The 18,066-nt window shown below is 38.3% G+C and overlaps 1 protein-coding gene across 1 annotated transcript; it reads left to right on the forward strand.

Annotated features, from left to right (window-relative positions):
- On the forward strand, positions 1 to 13,483 carry LOC118776081 (glutathione hydrolase 5 proenzyme-like). The gene is made up of 13 exons (XM_036526159.1): positions 1 to 11; positions 1,586 to 1,669; positions 2,957 to 3,084; positions 4,179 to 4,268; positions 5,220 to 5,409; positions 6,907 to 7,061; positions 7,538 to 7,684; positions 8,776 to 8,894; positions 9,738 to 9,928; positions 10,793 to 10,884; positions 12,847 to 12,959; positions 13,054 to 13,164; positions 13,337 to 13,483. Exons 1-13 carry the CDS (start codon positions 1 to 3, stop codon positions 13,481 to 13,483), a joined length of 1,578 nt encoding a protein of 525 aa, XP_036382052.1.
- Positions 13,484 to 18,066: the final 4,583 nt, after the last annotated feature.

Here is an 18,066-nt window from a genome sequence, read left to right on the forward strand (position 1 = left end):
ATGACACAAATGTACCGTGAGTTGCCACTGCAGTATTTGGGAAGAATTGTTTCGCTGTGTTTTCCACATGATTAAAAATATTAAGTGCATATTTGTAGTTGCACAATGTTAAAAGTAATGTTGTAAGGATTCGAAAATATATTAAAGGATTAAGCCAAATACTGATACATATTCAAAAATATGAAGGTTATTTTAACTTTGATATTTTGTACATAATTTGTCCATCCTATATATATTTTTTTTTCTTTTTGATCATTGTTATTTTTCCACTGATATTTGCTTTCCAAAGGCACCCCATGGAAAAAGTCACACAGGAGGCTGCAGGTTCAAAACAAAGTGGAGAGTAAGTAATTGAAATAATTGTGAAAAATGACACAATTGTACTGAGCTGGTACTGCAGCATTTGGGAAGAATCGCTGTGGTTTCCACATGATTAAAGGTTGTCAGCGCAAGAACTTGAGCATGAAATAAATGGTATGCACTTAAGGTATGCATAAAGTTAAATAATCAGGTGAGAAGTCATGCTTCTAGCTTCAGCATTAGTGGAAACAAACATCCTTTTAAACACAACATTTTCAAATACAATTCATGGAGGTTTTGTAACCTCTAAGGAGTTAGTTTAACCATAGGTTTTGTAGGTGTGTAAGAACATACTGGCAGTCCCAGATTTTATGACTCAGCTCATTCCAGACAGGCCCATTGTAATCCAGGCTGTTAGAAGTTGAGTGTTATTTTCCCATGCACCAAGAATTACCATCCTTACAAAAGCGGTTCATTGTAAACTGGACACCTCTGAACTACTAATGTTCTTGAACCTTGTGCTGAAGTTCACCTGTTTCAGTAAGGAGCAGCCATTAGCAGTTATGGCCGCTAGTTCTACTCAAGGGTAGTAATTATTCACATTGTGCATTCAACAAAGTTATTGCTGATATCAGGAGAGGAAGATTAACCGTTAAAATGACTTGCAGCTAAAATTTATCAAACCTGTTAAGTTGGAAATGAACTAGCAAGCTAATTACTGCATAATAAAACGGTTGGTCAGATAGATTAATTGTGGACTTGGAAGTTACAAACAGCTACAAATAGCTTGCTAAAAACAAGACTGTGTTTTTTTTTTTGCTAAAAAAAGAAAGGTTTTTAAAGCAAATTAATGACAGAGCACAACAACATGAGACCTAATAGTTTTCATAACTTGTCAGCTCTGCCACTTGCAACTGAACTCTGTTGCTCAATCATATAAAAATAGCCTCATATTTTTATTGACTGATTTTTTTTACACATATCTACTATAGCACATACCCTAATGTCACTACATGTCAATCTTACACTAATTTCTATCGTTCTGAAGTTACCGCAACCACTATAATCTGTAAAGTAGCAACTAGTTGTCTCTGACATAGCATCTTGTGTGACATGGTAAAACGTTACTACATGGACCAAACAGACGATAAATCAGGATAAATTTATTGGACCTAAGTGAAAGGCGTTACAAAAATGCACTTTCTATCACAGTATGGGCAAAGGGAAGGAGACCCTGTCATGAGATCTGCACATTGCTGATCCCGTTTCTGATCATTTTTGTCAGAGCTACCAACCAACCTTGTCCCGAGAAAGCCTTCAAACATGGTGCAGTGGCTACAGAATCAGAAGTTTGTTCAGAAATTGGAAGGTGAGTCTGCAATAACAATCATGAAAATTTGTGAGGTGTGTTGCCACTGCAAATTTGGAAATAATTGTTTCAATTTGTTTCTGACATGATTAAAAGTTGCTGGTGCAAGAAATTATGTATGAAATAAATGCAAGTTACATGTTTTTCATATTTGCCACTTTCAGTAAGGAACACCCACTAGCAGCTTCAGCTACTGCTACTTCTCGGTACTGTCATTGTCTTAAGTGAGGGATGTCTGTCTGTGCAGCATGTGGTAAATGGAGATTTGCAATTTCCTTGGTAGAGAGTCTATACAGTAAATATTCTGAAGGCATCTGATGACCCAATGACCAACTTATTTTTGTTGAACGATCAATTCAAAGATTTTTTTGTGCATCTGAAATAATTAAACCATTAGGCACTGGCACACAGGCAGAAAAAAAACACACTCACAAAAAACACTGAATTGCAATGACTTACCATCCTTGCAAAAGTATGGAATACAAATTTCAACTGTAGTTTTTTTTTTTTATTATTCAGCATTCGGTATACAGTAACAACTCAGTATTATTACCTTCAACCTTGATATGAAGTATTGTTACTGTCTTTTGTTTGTGTTGCCAAACAAAAGTTCAGGTTTGCTACCTCCTTCAATTTACAATCCACTGTGGGAAATCTATTAAACCAAGTACAACAGCAGTGCCCCAGCGTGGAATCAAACCAGCAACCTTTCAATAAGGGGTCCTGCTCTTTAACCACTATGCTACACTGCCACCCATACTTGCTGGTCACTGATTTCATTCAGCATGTGTATGTATGTCTGCGTATACTTGGCCTGTTTTTCATAACTTAATCACCATATCATCTGAACAACCAAGGTATGCCAAAGAAATGTCAACAGGGTGTGACTACGAGAGTATCCAATGTCCTGTTGTGTGGGCGTGAAATTCTGTTTAATAGTCACTTTCAGTGAAATGTGTGCTTTGGTTTTGTATGTTTGTTCTTTTATGCCAACTGATGTAATGATTTGGATTGCATATTTACGCTGTAGTCTTGAACACTTGTGTTGCACAAATGCCATGTTAACTACATGTGCAAATCAAACCTGGTATATAAACATTTGCAAAAGTCTGCCACTTGAAGTTAGAAAATATTGGGTAGCATATGGGTAATTTTACTGTATGCTGTGTGCTTTCATGCTTTAGTTATGGAAATATGTATCTGAGACATAACTCCAAATCGTATCGTCAACATGGTCTGCATTCATTTTGAATGTTTTTTTTTCATGGTTTCCTCTCCTCAATGCAGGGATATTCTGCAGAACGGGGGGTCGGCAGTGGATGCTGCCATAGCAGCTCTTCTGTGTGTCTCTGTCGTCCACCCACAGAGCATGGGCCTTGGTGGTGGGGTGATATTCACTGTGATGGAGAAGAGTGGTAAGATGTTTTCCAGTGTTAACCTGTTCTCATGTACCTTCAGAGATGCACACAGTCTATAAAAACCCATTATCCTTTGGCCCTCCATGCCATATTATTCCTCTGAACTCCCTCACAATACACACGTAACTCAATAGTGATGTAAACTGCGTATCCTCTGTTATACTTGGAGATGTAATGTATGCTTATTCAGTTCCCTGTTCCCTAGGAGATGTTCCAAACTATTACATGTATGACCGTGTACATTTAATTTATAAACGTAAAATTTATAAACGTGTGCATGAAAACCACGTAACTACAAAAGGCCTTAACCCATCCAGTCTACCTGGATGAGTTAAGGCCTGGATGGGAAAAGGAAACCGTGGCCAAATTAACAATTGCCTGCACCACTGTGGGCTCCCGGTCATTGTCATCAGATGACTCTAAAGGTTTTTGACCTGGGCTATACAGTTCAGTCTGGATTCCAGCTGAGCCAATATGGGGCCCTCATATACTGCACATTCTATATATACAGTTTAGAAATACCTCAGCAGGTAGAGGTTAAGTGCCCTGCTCAAAAATACATGAGATTTTAACCCACAGCTCTCAGGATAAATGTTTGGTGCCATTATATTATTTGCATGGCAGATGCCCTTATTCAGCTTAACTTGCAGAGCTCACACTTTTAAGTATCAGATATCAGGTATTTGCAGGTACCATCCAGTTTACGCACCATGATCTAGGGGTCAGCTGCCCACCTGGGAATGGAACAGGGGATCTTGCTGTCACAGACCCAGCCCAACTCTTTAAATACTGTGCTGCACCCATTGTGCACTCATTTCTAATTTTTGTGGTTCTGTAGTCTAAACAGGCAGAACAATTTTTAGGAGGGAAAATGTTACCCACCATATTAGTCTCTCCATTCCCCACACCCTCACCATTAAATAAGTAGAATGATAATAGTTTATTAACCAGATTCTGTTATACTTTTCTTCCTCGTCTAGTTATCTCATGTGTGACATTGAAGTGCATTGTCCAGTGGGTGCTTAAAGCAAAACAAACAAAAAATTCTCCTGTAGATCACGTCAATCTACACTATATTACCCTTTTTCTAGGCAAGGTCAAGATCATCAATGCAAGAGCGACTGTCCCTCAGGTTTATAAACGCAACTTGATGGAGCATTGTTCAGGAAAGGACAGGACAGGTAGTGCAAAAGCCTTTCCTGTTTAAAATTATACTGGACTTATAGAAATAAGAATCTGTAAAACATGAAAAGAACACATGGATATTAGACCTCACCTGTGCTATATTGTGTACAAAATCATTTTTGAATCTCCCTGCAAATTTCACTAAAGCAGATTGCTTCTGAAAATGGACTCATTCATATATAAAAAATGGTCATCCCATTTCAAATCAATCAATGCTTCACATACTTTGGTCTCAACTTAATTTGGAAATGTTAGCAAATCTTACAGGAACATTCAGTGTAATTACTGTGGTTTAGGTTTCAACTGTCTTAGGTCTACCATTTTGATCAAACTTGCCATTTAAGGGACAAAGGAAAGGAGGAGACAAAGGAAATCTTAATTTAATTAACCTTAACCTAAAAAGACTGATGGGATCTTTTTCTCCCCTCGAGAAAATCCTCAGTGTTAGCTACATTAGAAAAGTGTTGCTTTCCCCAAGTGGCTCAAGTGGTAAAAGCACTTGCTGTCAAAGATGCAAGGTTGAGTACTATGGCTCAGGTTTGATACCAACTGTGTCATCAGTCAATATCAGTCAGGAGTCCATAGTGGAGGAACAAATTGCCTTCATTCCACCGAGGGATATAGGGGAGTGTTACCAGAAACTATGAGATTAAATTATAGTTAAATAATCTCATGGACAGAGAGCACACACCCCTGGAGGACTGTCATAGAAAATGATGAGAGGCTGATATAGCCCCTCCCTAGGCTATCTGGTGCCAGACAGGAAGGGTTAGACCCAGATGAAAACAGTGCCTGCAATGCCCATCATTAAGCCTTATTGAGCAAGAACAAGCCATAAGATACAAAGCACATAAGTGAACCGTCATGTGCGCCCTTTGGTGCATTTGTAGCATTGTGCTTGTGTTACCATGCGGCAGGCTGGCATGTTTCTCTGTCTCCCCCTGCAGGTGGCCAGTGGATTGGCATCCCTGGGGAGATCCGTGGGTATGAAGAGGCACACAGGCTATATGGGAAACTGAAGTTTTCTGACCTGTTCCAGCCTGCCATAAAACTGGCCAAAGAGGGTGTCAAAGTTTCCCGCTTCCTAGGAATCCATCTTAAGGAGCACTGTCCATCTATTGATGCAGCACCACTATGGTACTGAGACACCCATGCTTGTTTTCCAGTGCTAATGCAGCAGTGATGGAGTTCGTAGAATCTTCGTAGAATCCGTAGAATATGGTAGAGATATCTGGTGTTACTCACCTATCTCAATGCAGTGTGATTATCATTAAATACTACTTAATATTAATTTGATAATATGTATTTATAAAATGAATAATAGATTCTAATGTTGGATTCTCTGATATTCCACACTGTAAGAGTGGATAAAATTGCATACTGTAGATAAATTAGGTACAGTACACATGGAGTAAGGACACTGATACATTGTTGCTTCTCTTTCGCAGTTTCCTACTATATAATGTTATTATCTAAGTTCAGAACATTATTATATATGGAAGCTCGCAGGCGGAAGGGTCTTGTCTTTAGCTGAAGGCCTGAAATCATAGATATAGCTCTTTCTTTGTGGAGTGTGATAGTGAGTTGAATGGGTGAGTGACAGTAGGTTTTTTTCAGGGATGGGCAGTACTTCTATTACATTTATTTGCAATATTTATTTTAAAAAATTTTGTGTTTTTTTTCATAGGGCTTGGAAAAACTATGTAATTTGTATCATGATACGTCAGAGAGAAATTTTTATATTTTCAAAATACTCAGATTTCACCCTGTCATTCCCCCCATGATAGACCAATCATTTTTCTGTGAAGTCTCTTTGACGTCTTTTGACGTGTCTTTGAAGTCTTTCTGCCTGATAAATGTATTTTTGTATTTTCAAGATAAAAACTACTGTATTTTATTTTGATATATTTATTTTATACCATTAGTTAGTAGTTTATTTTGATACATTTATCGTGGGCTTTTTGCAATATATGTGAAAATACATTTTGATGAATTTTTGCCCATCTCTGGCTGTGTTACAATTAAAAATGCTGATAGCCACAGACACAGTGATGCGCACAAATCTGGCAGACACATTTAAAATCATTGGAAAAAGATGGACCTGATGTTATCTTTAACGGGGGAAAAACAGAAGACCTTCTGCAGAATATATACTATGAAAAAGACTGATGCAGAATGATATCCTTAAGTTCTGTCTTGTAGATCAATTCACTCATCACTTATATCAATTAGCATGATAACATGCAAATTCTAGCTAAGTAATGCTATGTAGACACAACAATGACAGAAACATGTAAAAATTACAACATTCTTTTAGTTTTTTTTTTTCTTTTTTGTGCACATCTGCACATCTGTTGAGTTGTATCCCTCATTAAACCATTCACAAGTTGTGAAAATCAACTCAGATGTGCTTGTAGGAAATAGTCTTACTCTCAGCTTAGAGTACTAGTAGGAAACATCATGAATAAACTCCATTGCCTACTCTGAGGTAGGACTTTTTTTAGCAGGAGTCTTAGGAGTAATTTTCAGATGCTTGATGAATATGAATTTGAGATATACTGTAGCTCTGACTAAACTGTGATTGTGAGCTGGATGGATGAGTCAATGAAATAATTATTGTGACCTGTCTTACAGTAAGCTGTTTTACAATGAAAATGGGTCACTACTGAAAGGCACAGTGAAGTATGAGGAGCTTGCAAAAACTCTGGAAATCATTGCAGAAGATGGGCCTGATGCTTTCTATAATGGGAGAATAGCAGAAGACCTTATTCAGGATATAAAGGATGCAAGTAATGATGCTGAACGATATTTACATTTATATTTACATTTACATTTATGTATTTTGCAGACACCTTTATCCAAAGCGACTTACAATTGAGGTGGGGTAAACACAAGCAAAAAACCATAAGGATTCATATCCTGAGGTTCTGTCTTTTGGATCAGCTCACTTTGTAAATGTAAAATACTACAATAAAACCATTAAAGTGCAATCAATTTTGAATACAAGGACAGATAAAATGCAAATACTAGATATGAAATTTTATGCAGATAAAAAAACGACAGAAACATTGTGTGAAAATGTACAACATTCTTTTAGCCAATTCCATCTTTTCCTTAAACCTGTGTGTACATTTTGATGATGACTTCTTTAATGCAATTCCATTTATATGTATCGTGAACGCAACAAATCAGTTGAATTTCAGCCCTCGTTAACCATCTCGGGGATTTTGCAACACATGCCGGTGTTTCCTCTTTTACTTTGCAGGTGGAACACTATCCTTGGAGGATCTGCAATCATTCAAGGTCAAAGTGACAGACGCCTGGAATGTATCCATAGGGGAATACAAAATGCACTTCCCCTCACCGCCATCAGGGGGCGTTCTTATTCCATTCATCCTCAACGTCATGAAAGGTCAGTGTTCTGCTGCTCTCAAAGAACTACCTGCTGATGCAACAGGAAATGTCCTTCACATGGCAGGTTATTCACCCTTCACTGCACTCCTCATCTCTCTTAATCCATCCTCTGGTTGTTGCAATAAAAAGTTGAACGATCATGCTTGTGTCTTCAGGAGTCAAATCAAATCTCATGGATTTCTTCAATGAAATTATTAAAGGTGCAAGCTCAAATTTGGGCCATAATATTATACAGTGCGCTTCATATTTATTTATACCACTGACAAAATAGAAACAAAACATGGTATAATAGAAATTATGTACATATTGTATTATTTTTCCTACTTTTTTTTTAAATGTTACCCATGACTCTTTATGATGCAAAAAGCAAATTCAGATTGTTCACAAATAATGATTCCAGAAATTTAATTTAATTTAATTTAATTTAATTTAATCCATAAATTGGACTCTCATTTAAGAAATCTTGAAAACAACATGCAATAAAACAAATCTAGACAACCAACCACTGTTTGGTTTTCAGAAGGCTTCCTGATTTTCAGAGGTATAAAAGGAAGTAACACAAAGAGGAGATTCATTAGAAACATGGATTATGACGGTTAAGATCGTAGAAGTCTCAAATCAGAAGATTTCCGGTTATTGACCTCAACAAATTGAAAGGTGCCTATAAAAATGATGACTCACTTTTATGTTATGTCTACATAACAATTTGTAAATTAGATAAAATTAGATACACACAGTAACTGGATCTGAGTAGATTATTTAGTTGCCTACAGCTACAGTAATTATAGGGATGTGAGTATTTTTTTTTGGGGGGGGGGGGGGTGGATTTTTTTTTGAACATGGACAAATATTTAGACTGTCTGATATCAAGAAGGAATAGATAAGCCCAATGATTACAACTAGATTGGAACTCCCCTTGTTATGCAATAGAGGAAAGGCTTATTTGGTGCTAAGATAATTGCTAATGATGCTTATGTAATGTTGTATTTCATTGGGTAAATCTGTGCTGTGTTATTTCTGAAAAGTCAGCCTTCCCATGTCAGACTCAGAATGCTTCTCTCATTTCAGTATGTTACAACTTCTTTTCAGACTCAATAAAGGAAAGTGAGAAGACCCTGACTCATCACCGCTATGTTAACACCTGCAAGTTTGCCAATGGACAGAGGAAGTATACCCGTGACTACAACTTCATGTCTCCGAAGTTCAGGGTAGGTTTTCACATGAGCTGGATCGAACACATGGCAGACACTCCATACAATGGGCTGTTGCCTAACAGGAAATACATTGATGATGAACACAAAGTTAACAACATGCACCATGGTATATTAGTGCATGCCACTTGTGCAGGTGTCCAGAGTTCACATTTCCTAGATCAGAATAACTAAAGTGATTAAGCTACATTCAGCAGTTGTATAGCTAGTTTATAAGTAGATTTTTAGTTAGCAACTCTACTTCCAATATGCAGTATGCTATTTGGGATAGCGGGTATGCAATGCACACTGCTTGCCTATACAGCACGTTTTCTTTGGAACACCCTATTTCTATGTGTAACGAACATGAAAGAGGTCAGCACCTCCACAAATGAGATCCAAACCCCTGTTCTCAATGCGCAACCAAATTCTGATTGCCAATGTTGTTACCAGTTGAGCTAAAGGCAATTTGCCCCCAGCTCCATCGGCAACAACACTAGCTACCCGAGTCTCAGAGAGTGACATCACTGCTGAAGCTGCTCTGCTACCTGTTACCCTGCTGACTGTTATGCAGGACTCACAGAAGCTACTAATTTCAGCTCTGCTACAAATGCTGTAGAGGTAAGCGGAATGCATGCCCTGCCAGCCCGTAACTTACAATGTCAATAACTTGCAAATGGGACAGAACCACAACTTACAGTTCAAGGTAGGTATGGTAGGTATGGTAAGATTTTGCTACAGATTTTGCTCAGTTTTTTCTTTTCCAATTGAAGAACAAACAGTTTGTTTTTTTTTGTTTAACCACTCTGTTCACCATAGGATGTCAAACTTTTCTGCTTGTCGTTTTTCCGTTTTTCGTAGGTTAACTCGCGTAGATTGACGTTGGAAGATTTTGCAAGGATCTTCATCAACAACCACTACTCTGATAGCGATTGCTGTCAGGATGAGGAACTTAAGCTCAGTACATGTAATGATAGTGTGGGGGCCACACATATATCGGTTCTGGATGAGGACGGCACAGCAGTTTCAGTTACCAGTACCATCAATGACCCGTGAGTGTGTGTCTCAAAGGACAGATAGCTCGAATTACCATTTGACCTAATTTTGAAAGACTGGCAGCCTCTTCAAGCTTAAAACATTCCACCACCAATCACAGCAAGCCCAGACGATTGCTAAATGAAAAGTTACATTACATTTGTTACATTTTGTGATTTGTTGGACACTTCTATCCAGATCAACTTAGAAAGTAAGAGTACAGAAGTGCATCTAATTAAGTAACAGAAACAATGATACACAACGGGCCACCTCTGATGTGATGATGTCACTGTTCCATTGTTCTTTACTGAGATACCTGCAGCCAAACATTTCTCAACTCTGTCTGATATTTGAATAAAATGCCTATGCCTAAGAAACCTAAAACATTTTTATTTAAGAATTTTTGGTTTCCTGTTCAGTTTAACACTCTCTGCTGGTGATTGGAGATTGACTTAATTTCAAATGCTGACAATGTTATAACTGAGGAGGAAACTGAAAAATTAATTTTCAAAGCAGATTTTCACTCCCAAGATGTCAATCAATTTTTTCTACTTTAGAAATTATGCTAGTTTCTAATTTGACACATTCCTGTACTACACAAATACTCAAGGTAGTGGTTAAGTCTTTCAAATAATTGTCAATAAAGAGCTGTGAGACTTTATATGAATTAATGATAATGTAAGAATATGAAAAGATTAAAAACACATTTGTCAGCTGTGATTTGTAGTGTGATATCGTTAGTGTGAAGATTTGCTCCCTTTGAGATGGGTGCTGAAGGTTAGGTCTGACAGACCCATTTCAGTGGTCCATGCTTTTGTGTACTGCCTGTTGATCGCCTGAGTATCAGTGACTGATCAATTTCAACTGATCTCTCTCCACAGCTTTGGGTCCAAGGTGTACTCTCCCAAAACAGGAATCATCCTCAACAACCTACTGGCTGATTTCTGTGGGCTTGCGGATCACATCTGTCCCGGTAACAAGACAGGAAATTACATCAGCCAAAGCTATGAAGCCCCAGACACTCATACAGGCTGCCATGCACCATTTGTAGCGTGGCGGCAGATTAAATTTTCAGATCAATTAATCTTGATGAGATATTGCACATTGGCTGTTTGTATGTTTTGTAGCCTTGTAATAAATAAGTAAATAAAGAAAGAAAGAAATAAAGTAAAAAAAAACTGACTTCTTCAGAAAATGGAAAGAAAAGGACTGCTCTAAAGCACAGTCCCCTTTTTTGGCATTCAGCAAAAAATAGACTGAAATGTCTACATAAAAATGTCCATATTTACAGTTACATTTCAGCATCTTTTTTTCTTGTCACAGCTCCTGTGCCTAGACTATCTGTCATTGGCCATTTTAATAATACTACTGGTTAATCTAACTAAATGTTTTCAGTGTTTGGAACTGTGTAAAGGAGGTAAAACTGAAGTAGTCCATTATAGTACTGTGTAATTCTGTAATGGCATTTCTAATAATTAACAAAAAGAAAAATACACTTATGGAGTAGCTAAATATGTTTAAGTGGTGCGGCAGTGCACCATAGTGGTTAAGGAGCAGGACTTGTGACGGAAAGGTTGCCGGTTCGATTTGCTGCTGGGGTACTGCTGTTGTACCCTTGTGAAAGGTACTTAACCCACAATCGCCTTAGTAAATATCCAGCTGTGTTTACATTTACTTATTTATTTAGCAGACGCTTTTATCCAAAGCGACGTACAAAAGTGCATACAGTAAATATAGCGACAGTACGGGGACAGGATGTGTACAGTTCCACAATGAGACAGTTCTCAGCTGAGAGCAAGGTCTGTTTGAGGACACAGCACTATCAGATTTGTACAACTACAGCGTATAGGGCAACTAATACGATACACCTTCAAACGGCAAACTTCAACAACTTCAAACAGCGCAATGAGCGTCAGGGTAAAGCTGTATGAATGGATAAAGCTGTAAAAGTAATCTGTAAGTGATATAAGTCACTCTGGATAAGAGCATCTGCTAAACGCCAGTAATGTAATGCTTTTCATTTCACAGTCCCCACGCCAAGCTTGCATTGGATAAAATAAATTAATGCACACTTTTATACAGACTGTGGGCACTTGATTGACAAATGGGGGTCATTGACTGATTGACTGGTGTGCAATGAGTTGAACAAACCCTCGCCACCCTACCCTCCTACCCAATGTATCCCTGGTGGAACTAAACCAATTTGTTCTGCCCCTGTGGATTCCTGGTCATTGTCACCTGATGACACGACCGGGCCCAAACCTTGGCTGAAAAGCTCAGCTTGCTTTAAAAGCGAACGCCTTGACCACTGAGCTACTTGGGAGCTAGGACAGCTGCTTACGCTATGTTTAAATCTGAATTTATACACGGTTGTTGATAAAGAATTAGCATTTGCATCCACCTGGTACTGTTCGGCAGGGTTTTTTTGGCAGGCTGTGTATGTATGTATGTATGTAGCTGTATGATTACTACATGGCAATTAAGGATCACATTACTTTACATTACATTACATTCATGTAGCAAACACTGCTATCCAGAGCCACTTCCAGCACAAGAGAACAGAAGTGTATACGAGTTAAATGAGCAATGGTTTCAGACCAGTGAGTGTGAGCACAATGCCATTCAAGCACTACCACAGGTTAACTAGTGCTAACTGGAAACTAGGCTCAAAAGGTCAAATATATACACTACCATATAGCACACAGTCACTATATCATAGTATCCATAAAACAGTACAATACTACAAGATGGATACAATAGTACAGGACCCCTCAAGCACTTGCCTCGCTGCAAACTCTGGATTCTGTTTTACATACTACCAATGTGAGATGAAGTTGTACTTTTATATGCCTTGCAATGACTTTCACTCATAATCTTCCTGTTTTGTTGTGAATCATGTTTAACTGCAAAGTAACTTTTTTTTTTTTTTTTTTAGGGGAGCAGCCCCCTTCCTCCACCGCACCTTGTGTGCTGTACTCTAAATCCAAGCAGGAGACACTGCTGATTGGGGGGTCAGGGGGTGACATGATCACCACTAGGGTAGCAATGGTGAGTGCCGCTCAATGACGACCACCCCTCAAACAATTAATATCCTAAGTATCACTAAAAGGCAACGTCCCTCAACGCTCTCTCTTTTCCCCAGGCACTCATGAATTACCTGTGGTTTGGGAAAGATCTGAAATCAGCCATTAATGCCCCTGCGGTGTTTGTGAACTGCAACAATAGACTGGAGTTTGAGGAGGGATTTGACAAGGTGACTTCACAGAACCTCACATCATTGATATACTGACAATAATATAAAACGTAGCTACCTCCTTCTCATGAACATGATCGCATCAACAGTGCTGATTGAATAATTAATTGACTTTACTGCCCACCATTACGAACATTTGCCTGATTTTATTCTCTCTGATCCTTTTCTTTAGTTTGTGATAAATGGACTAAAGGACATTGGGCACAAAGAAGAGGATTTACAGAACAGTTACACAGCCGTCAATGCTGTATTAAAGAAGCAGAACCGCATTACTGCATGGTCAGATAAAAGAAAGGGTGGGGTAGCAGCAGGGTACTGACCTAGAGGAGACGTGGTCATTCACAGTCTATATATTCTACATTTATATTCTGTGCTTTAATTTTGCACCATGTCTGCTGGGTGCAGCAGGTACCACTCTAGGGGAGACTGGGACCCTGCCAGCAAGCTGCTACTTTCTCAGGGGTGGGTGTGCTACCAGCACATCTATTTTAACAGCTTTCCTGAAATCAAGGGATCAGAATAGAATTAGGATAGAGTAGAATTTAAAAATAGAATAGAATTAGACAAGTATTCCAATAATGTAACTCCTTAATTGACCAGTCTGAGATTAGTCATTCTGTCTTTTGTAACTGTGACCATGGCTTTTGCCCTTAATTGTCCATTAGGACTGTATTGTGCTTGTTGTTCAGCACTGGTGTAAGCCATGTTTGTAGCATCCCTTTCTAGGTACAAGGCTACATCTTTAGGGTTAGAGTATTAAGGTTTCACACTGTTATAAAGCCATTCTAGTATCCATGTCAAACAGAAGATTCTGCAGCTTTCTACACTGGTAAACTACACAGTTTATCCTGAAATTAAGACGTAATGATGTATTTGGTTCAAAATAAGGTGTGAAATTCTTTTATCCTGCATAATTAGATGAGGTACCTTGTAAGTGAACATTTTTGGGGGTACACAGTCACTACACACTTAGAGATCTTTAGTTACTGTGCAAACAGTCCATGGTTATTCCACAAATGGTTCTTTTGATGCTGACATTTTGCTATGGAATAAAAAATGGATTTAGTAGTCTAGAATAGCTCCACAGTGAAGATATCAATAGCAAACTACCCAGCAAAAAAAGACTGTATGAAATCATTGTATATTCATGAGGTTCTTTATAAATCCCAGTGTAATTTTGTGCTGTGTAAATTCTATGCCTGGAACAGTTGCTTCCTTCAGTTAATCACTGTATTTTTTGAAAATTTTCTAAAAAAAATTTCTAAAACATTTCTTTTGAACTATACAAGACATTATCCTTTTCAGTCTGCCATCCAGTACAGTCTGACACTGGCTATGACATGTGTTATGACATCATGTGCATGTTATGACATCATGTGCGTAGTCCTAACAGCCCTAATAGAAGTATGATATGAGATAAATAACATGAAAGTATTTGACACCATCTGCAAAGGTCCACTTCACATGATTGAATGAATTAATACTTGCCTTCTTACATATGCTTCTGTTCTACCGGTGCCTATATACATCGTGTTAATTATACATCAAACCATATTAGTTGTAAATCTTTCATTTCTTCATCTGCTCACTACCTAGCACCCCAAGAAAGCACCTAATGCCTTAGTGTCTTTCATACTGCTTTTTGGATGTCTGGCTGTTCATGTAGGAAAAAGCAAATAGAATTCTAATATGTCTTAATGCTTGTAATTATCATATGTAGGCTATGTTTAACCTCAACAATTTTGTTGTAATTGATTTTATTTAAACTTTAGTACATGTAAATACAATACATGGTGTATCTCATCTCCTTGTTTGGGTGGTATAGCCTTGCCACTGACTACATGACCTACTGTTGTCTTGAATAGATATTCTTGCTGTGATAAATAGGACAGGGACTTCTTCGCTCTCTACCTGTGCTGTTGTCTTTCCTCTAGCTCAATAGAGTAGGTGCTGAGGGTATTCCATTGCATTATTATCATTTTTTGTCACTTATCCAAAGCAGATTACAAAGGTTACAGTTTTTACGTTATCCATTTACATAGCTAGATATTGCACTAAGGCATTTCGGGTTAGGTACCTTGCCCAAGGGTACAGCCACTGTGCCTCAGAGGGGAACCGAACCAGCAACCTTTTAGTTACGAGCGCTGCTCCTTACCTCTATGCTACACTGCTGCCCATATATTCTGAATTCATGGCATAATTACACCTGGAGCTTTTATTTTACCCCAACAGAGAAATATCTACTAACACTGGAGTATGTTATATCAGAATGCAATGCTCAGATTTCAGAAATCCAAAGACTTTAGGTAGGGATTTTAGTTAGGACACACTCACGAACTGAATCAGTAATCCTGCCGCCCATCTTTTGAAAGCTGAACTCATTCCCATTGAATTCACCAGCACAATTTCTCAGATGTTTACCAGCCTGCACAAAGAGCTCCCTGTTTGCTTTCCAGCAGTCTAAAGCATGAAAATACAGCCATAGCTTTTCTGTGAGGCAGAATAATAGGATTAGAAATTATTCACATCTGTGCCAAAGCTCTTTTTAAACAAAGTTTCTGCACAATGGAACACATGCATTTGGGGGGATTCAATCATTTGTGGTCCACATAAATGCAAGTTTGCTCTTGTAAAAAAAAAAAAAAAAAAACTCTTGACATCAGGAAAAAATGAAACGGTATGTGTTTTTTTTTATCTTAAAACCATTGCTTACTGCTACATATCATGTCCAGTATCAAAAAAGTCAGTTCTTTTTCCTTTACCAGCAGCTATTCATCAGAGCAGAGTAATTCCAAAGAATGTCAGAATATGTATGCTAACCACAAACCTTGCCTGTAGTCTTGTATTCCATGTAAACAAATCACTCAAGCCCTTATTACATTTGTGGATTTCTCATAAGCTTCGGGGAAAAGAGCGTCTTCATTAGTTCTGAGAGGGTGGCACAAGCAGGCAGAGATTTGTAATATCTCATGGGATTTGGCTGTACAAAGGGAAACATTATGAATGCAAGTCCACCCCAGGACATAGCATTTATCAGCAGGGTCCTAGAAATGTTATTTTTCCCTGCAACAAGAGAGAAACAAACCTAACTGGAATTTTAAAGATATTTTTGATAGAGATTTTAATATCAAAGCAGCATCAGCTGTCTAAAGCAAAGCAAAACTGCACCATAAATACTACCTGACAGAAGAGACATAGAAGAGGGGTCAAAGGCTTTATGAAAAATGACAGTCATCAACTGAGTGCGCCAGGCAGAAGCTGGATATTTTAGCCATGAAATGTCAGACATAACTGAAACTTGCAGACATTGAGTGACATCAGTGACACTAAGTGATGAGTAGATTATATTCCTTTCATTTAGCAGAAATTTTAATCGGATCGTGCCAGCCAACATGGATTCAGACGCAGCTCCATGCAAGGATACCTTTTTGAAAATATTCACACAGATTTGTGACTGGGACACTTTTGATGATTTTCTACACGAATGGAAAAATTGCTATTGACAACACAGACCTCTATAAACGTCACAACATGGCCCTGTTAAAGGACATCTATCTATAAGAAAACAAGGGAGCAAGCAGCAGCAACGTTTCTGCACAGGATATGTCAGATTATGGAGTCGTTTCTGTTCTCCCAGGAGAATCTGGCAGCCAGTGGTCAACTTTAGTTTTCCAAATGGGGTACATGCTGTTCTTTTGGGGAGTCTTTGCGGGGTCTTTTGGGGGGGGGGGGGGGGTCACCCTCCCCCCAATGCACCACCACCAGCACAACCAGAATATAGATGCTATTCAACATTAAAAATTATTTCACAGGACTTCATTTCTTTCTTGTAACAAATATACTCTCCTAAATACTTATTATTAATGAGGACTAAATACATAAATACTCATACAGAGCAAGATGCGAATTCTAGGGAGATGGTGTTCCTCCGGACTGAGCGCTCCCATGTTGCATAACAGGAGTCATAACTGGACAAAAACTCAAACATTGTGGTGCACACTTCATCAGCATGAGGCTATTTCAGTACCAGGCAACGAGTGTGAATTGTGCCTTGCACTACATTGCACTAAATGTGTCTGGCTTTACCACGAGACTTGTCATTTCAGACCAAGCAGTTCTCCTCCGTACGCAGGCGTATTTGAGCGATCGATCGTAAATATGAAACAGCTCAGGCAGCATATCGACTGAATGAGGAATTTCGACCCCCGACCCCAATCAAACTCCATGCCTTTTTAGACATTGCATTTTCTAAGCTGCTCGGTTGCACTACAGCCACATAAATTATTGCTGTTTCTGATCAATACATCATGAAATATTCAGTGGCACAGCAAAAGCAGACAAAAACTCAGTTATAGTGGTTACTTCCTGAGATTCTGTGCTGGTCTTAGCTGTAACTGAAGACCAAAGCAGTTATACGGCAGTTACGAATAACTCCTACATGAAACCATAAAAAACAGGAAAATGCTTTTATTTCTTATTCTAGTCCTGTCACTGTTACACAAAACAACACACTGCATTATAAGGGTTGTGAAATTTGCAGAATTCAACAATAAATCTATGTTATTTCCCATGAGGCAGTATCAATATAGTGACACAAGCACCTTAAAAAAGACAATAACCAACACAAAATACACATATTTGTTCCAAAATGTTTAATAACAAGCATGGCGTGAGAACAATGTATGTTTTAAAAAAATATATGCAAATGTCCTTTTTTAAAATATACTATACATTTACCTCTTCAGTCTTACTTGATATTAAACATTAACAAACTATTTTCCTATGTGTGTCTCGGTCTACACACAGCATCATGAAGGAATAGAAAAAATATCATTGGAAAAAAAAGTATTTTTCCCCCCAGTGGAACACGTTGGGAGGAGAGGGAAAGTGTAAATGGCAAAC

Source organism: Megalops cyprinoides, chromosome 4, assembly GCF_013368585.1.
Source record: "Megalops cyprinoides isolate fMegCyp1 chromosome 4, fMegCyp1.pri, whole genome shotgun sequence".
Taxonomy (NCBI): Eukaryota; Metazoa; Chordata; class Actinopteri; order Elopiformes; family Megalopidae; genus Megalops; species Megalops cyprinoides.

Bases quoted from the DNA above. Each gene is read 5' to 3' on its own strand.
- LOC118776081 (XM_036526159.1), top strand. The intron at 4,269-5,219 runs GTAGTGCAAAAG...CTCCCCCTGCAG, and splicing joins TTCAGGAAAGGACAGGACAG to GTGGCCAGTGGATTGGCATC. The intron at 12,960-13,053 runs GTGAGTGCCGCT...TCTTTTCCCCAG, and splicing joins TCACCACTAGGGTAGCAATG to GCACTCATGAATTACCTGTG.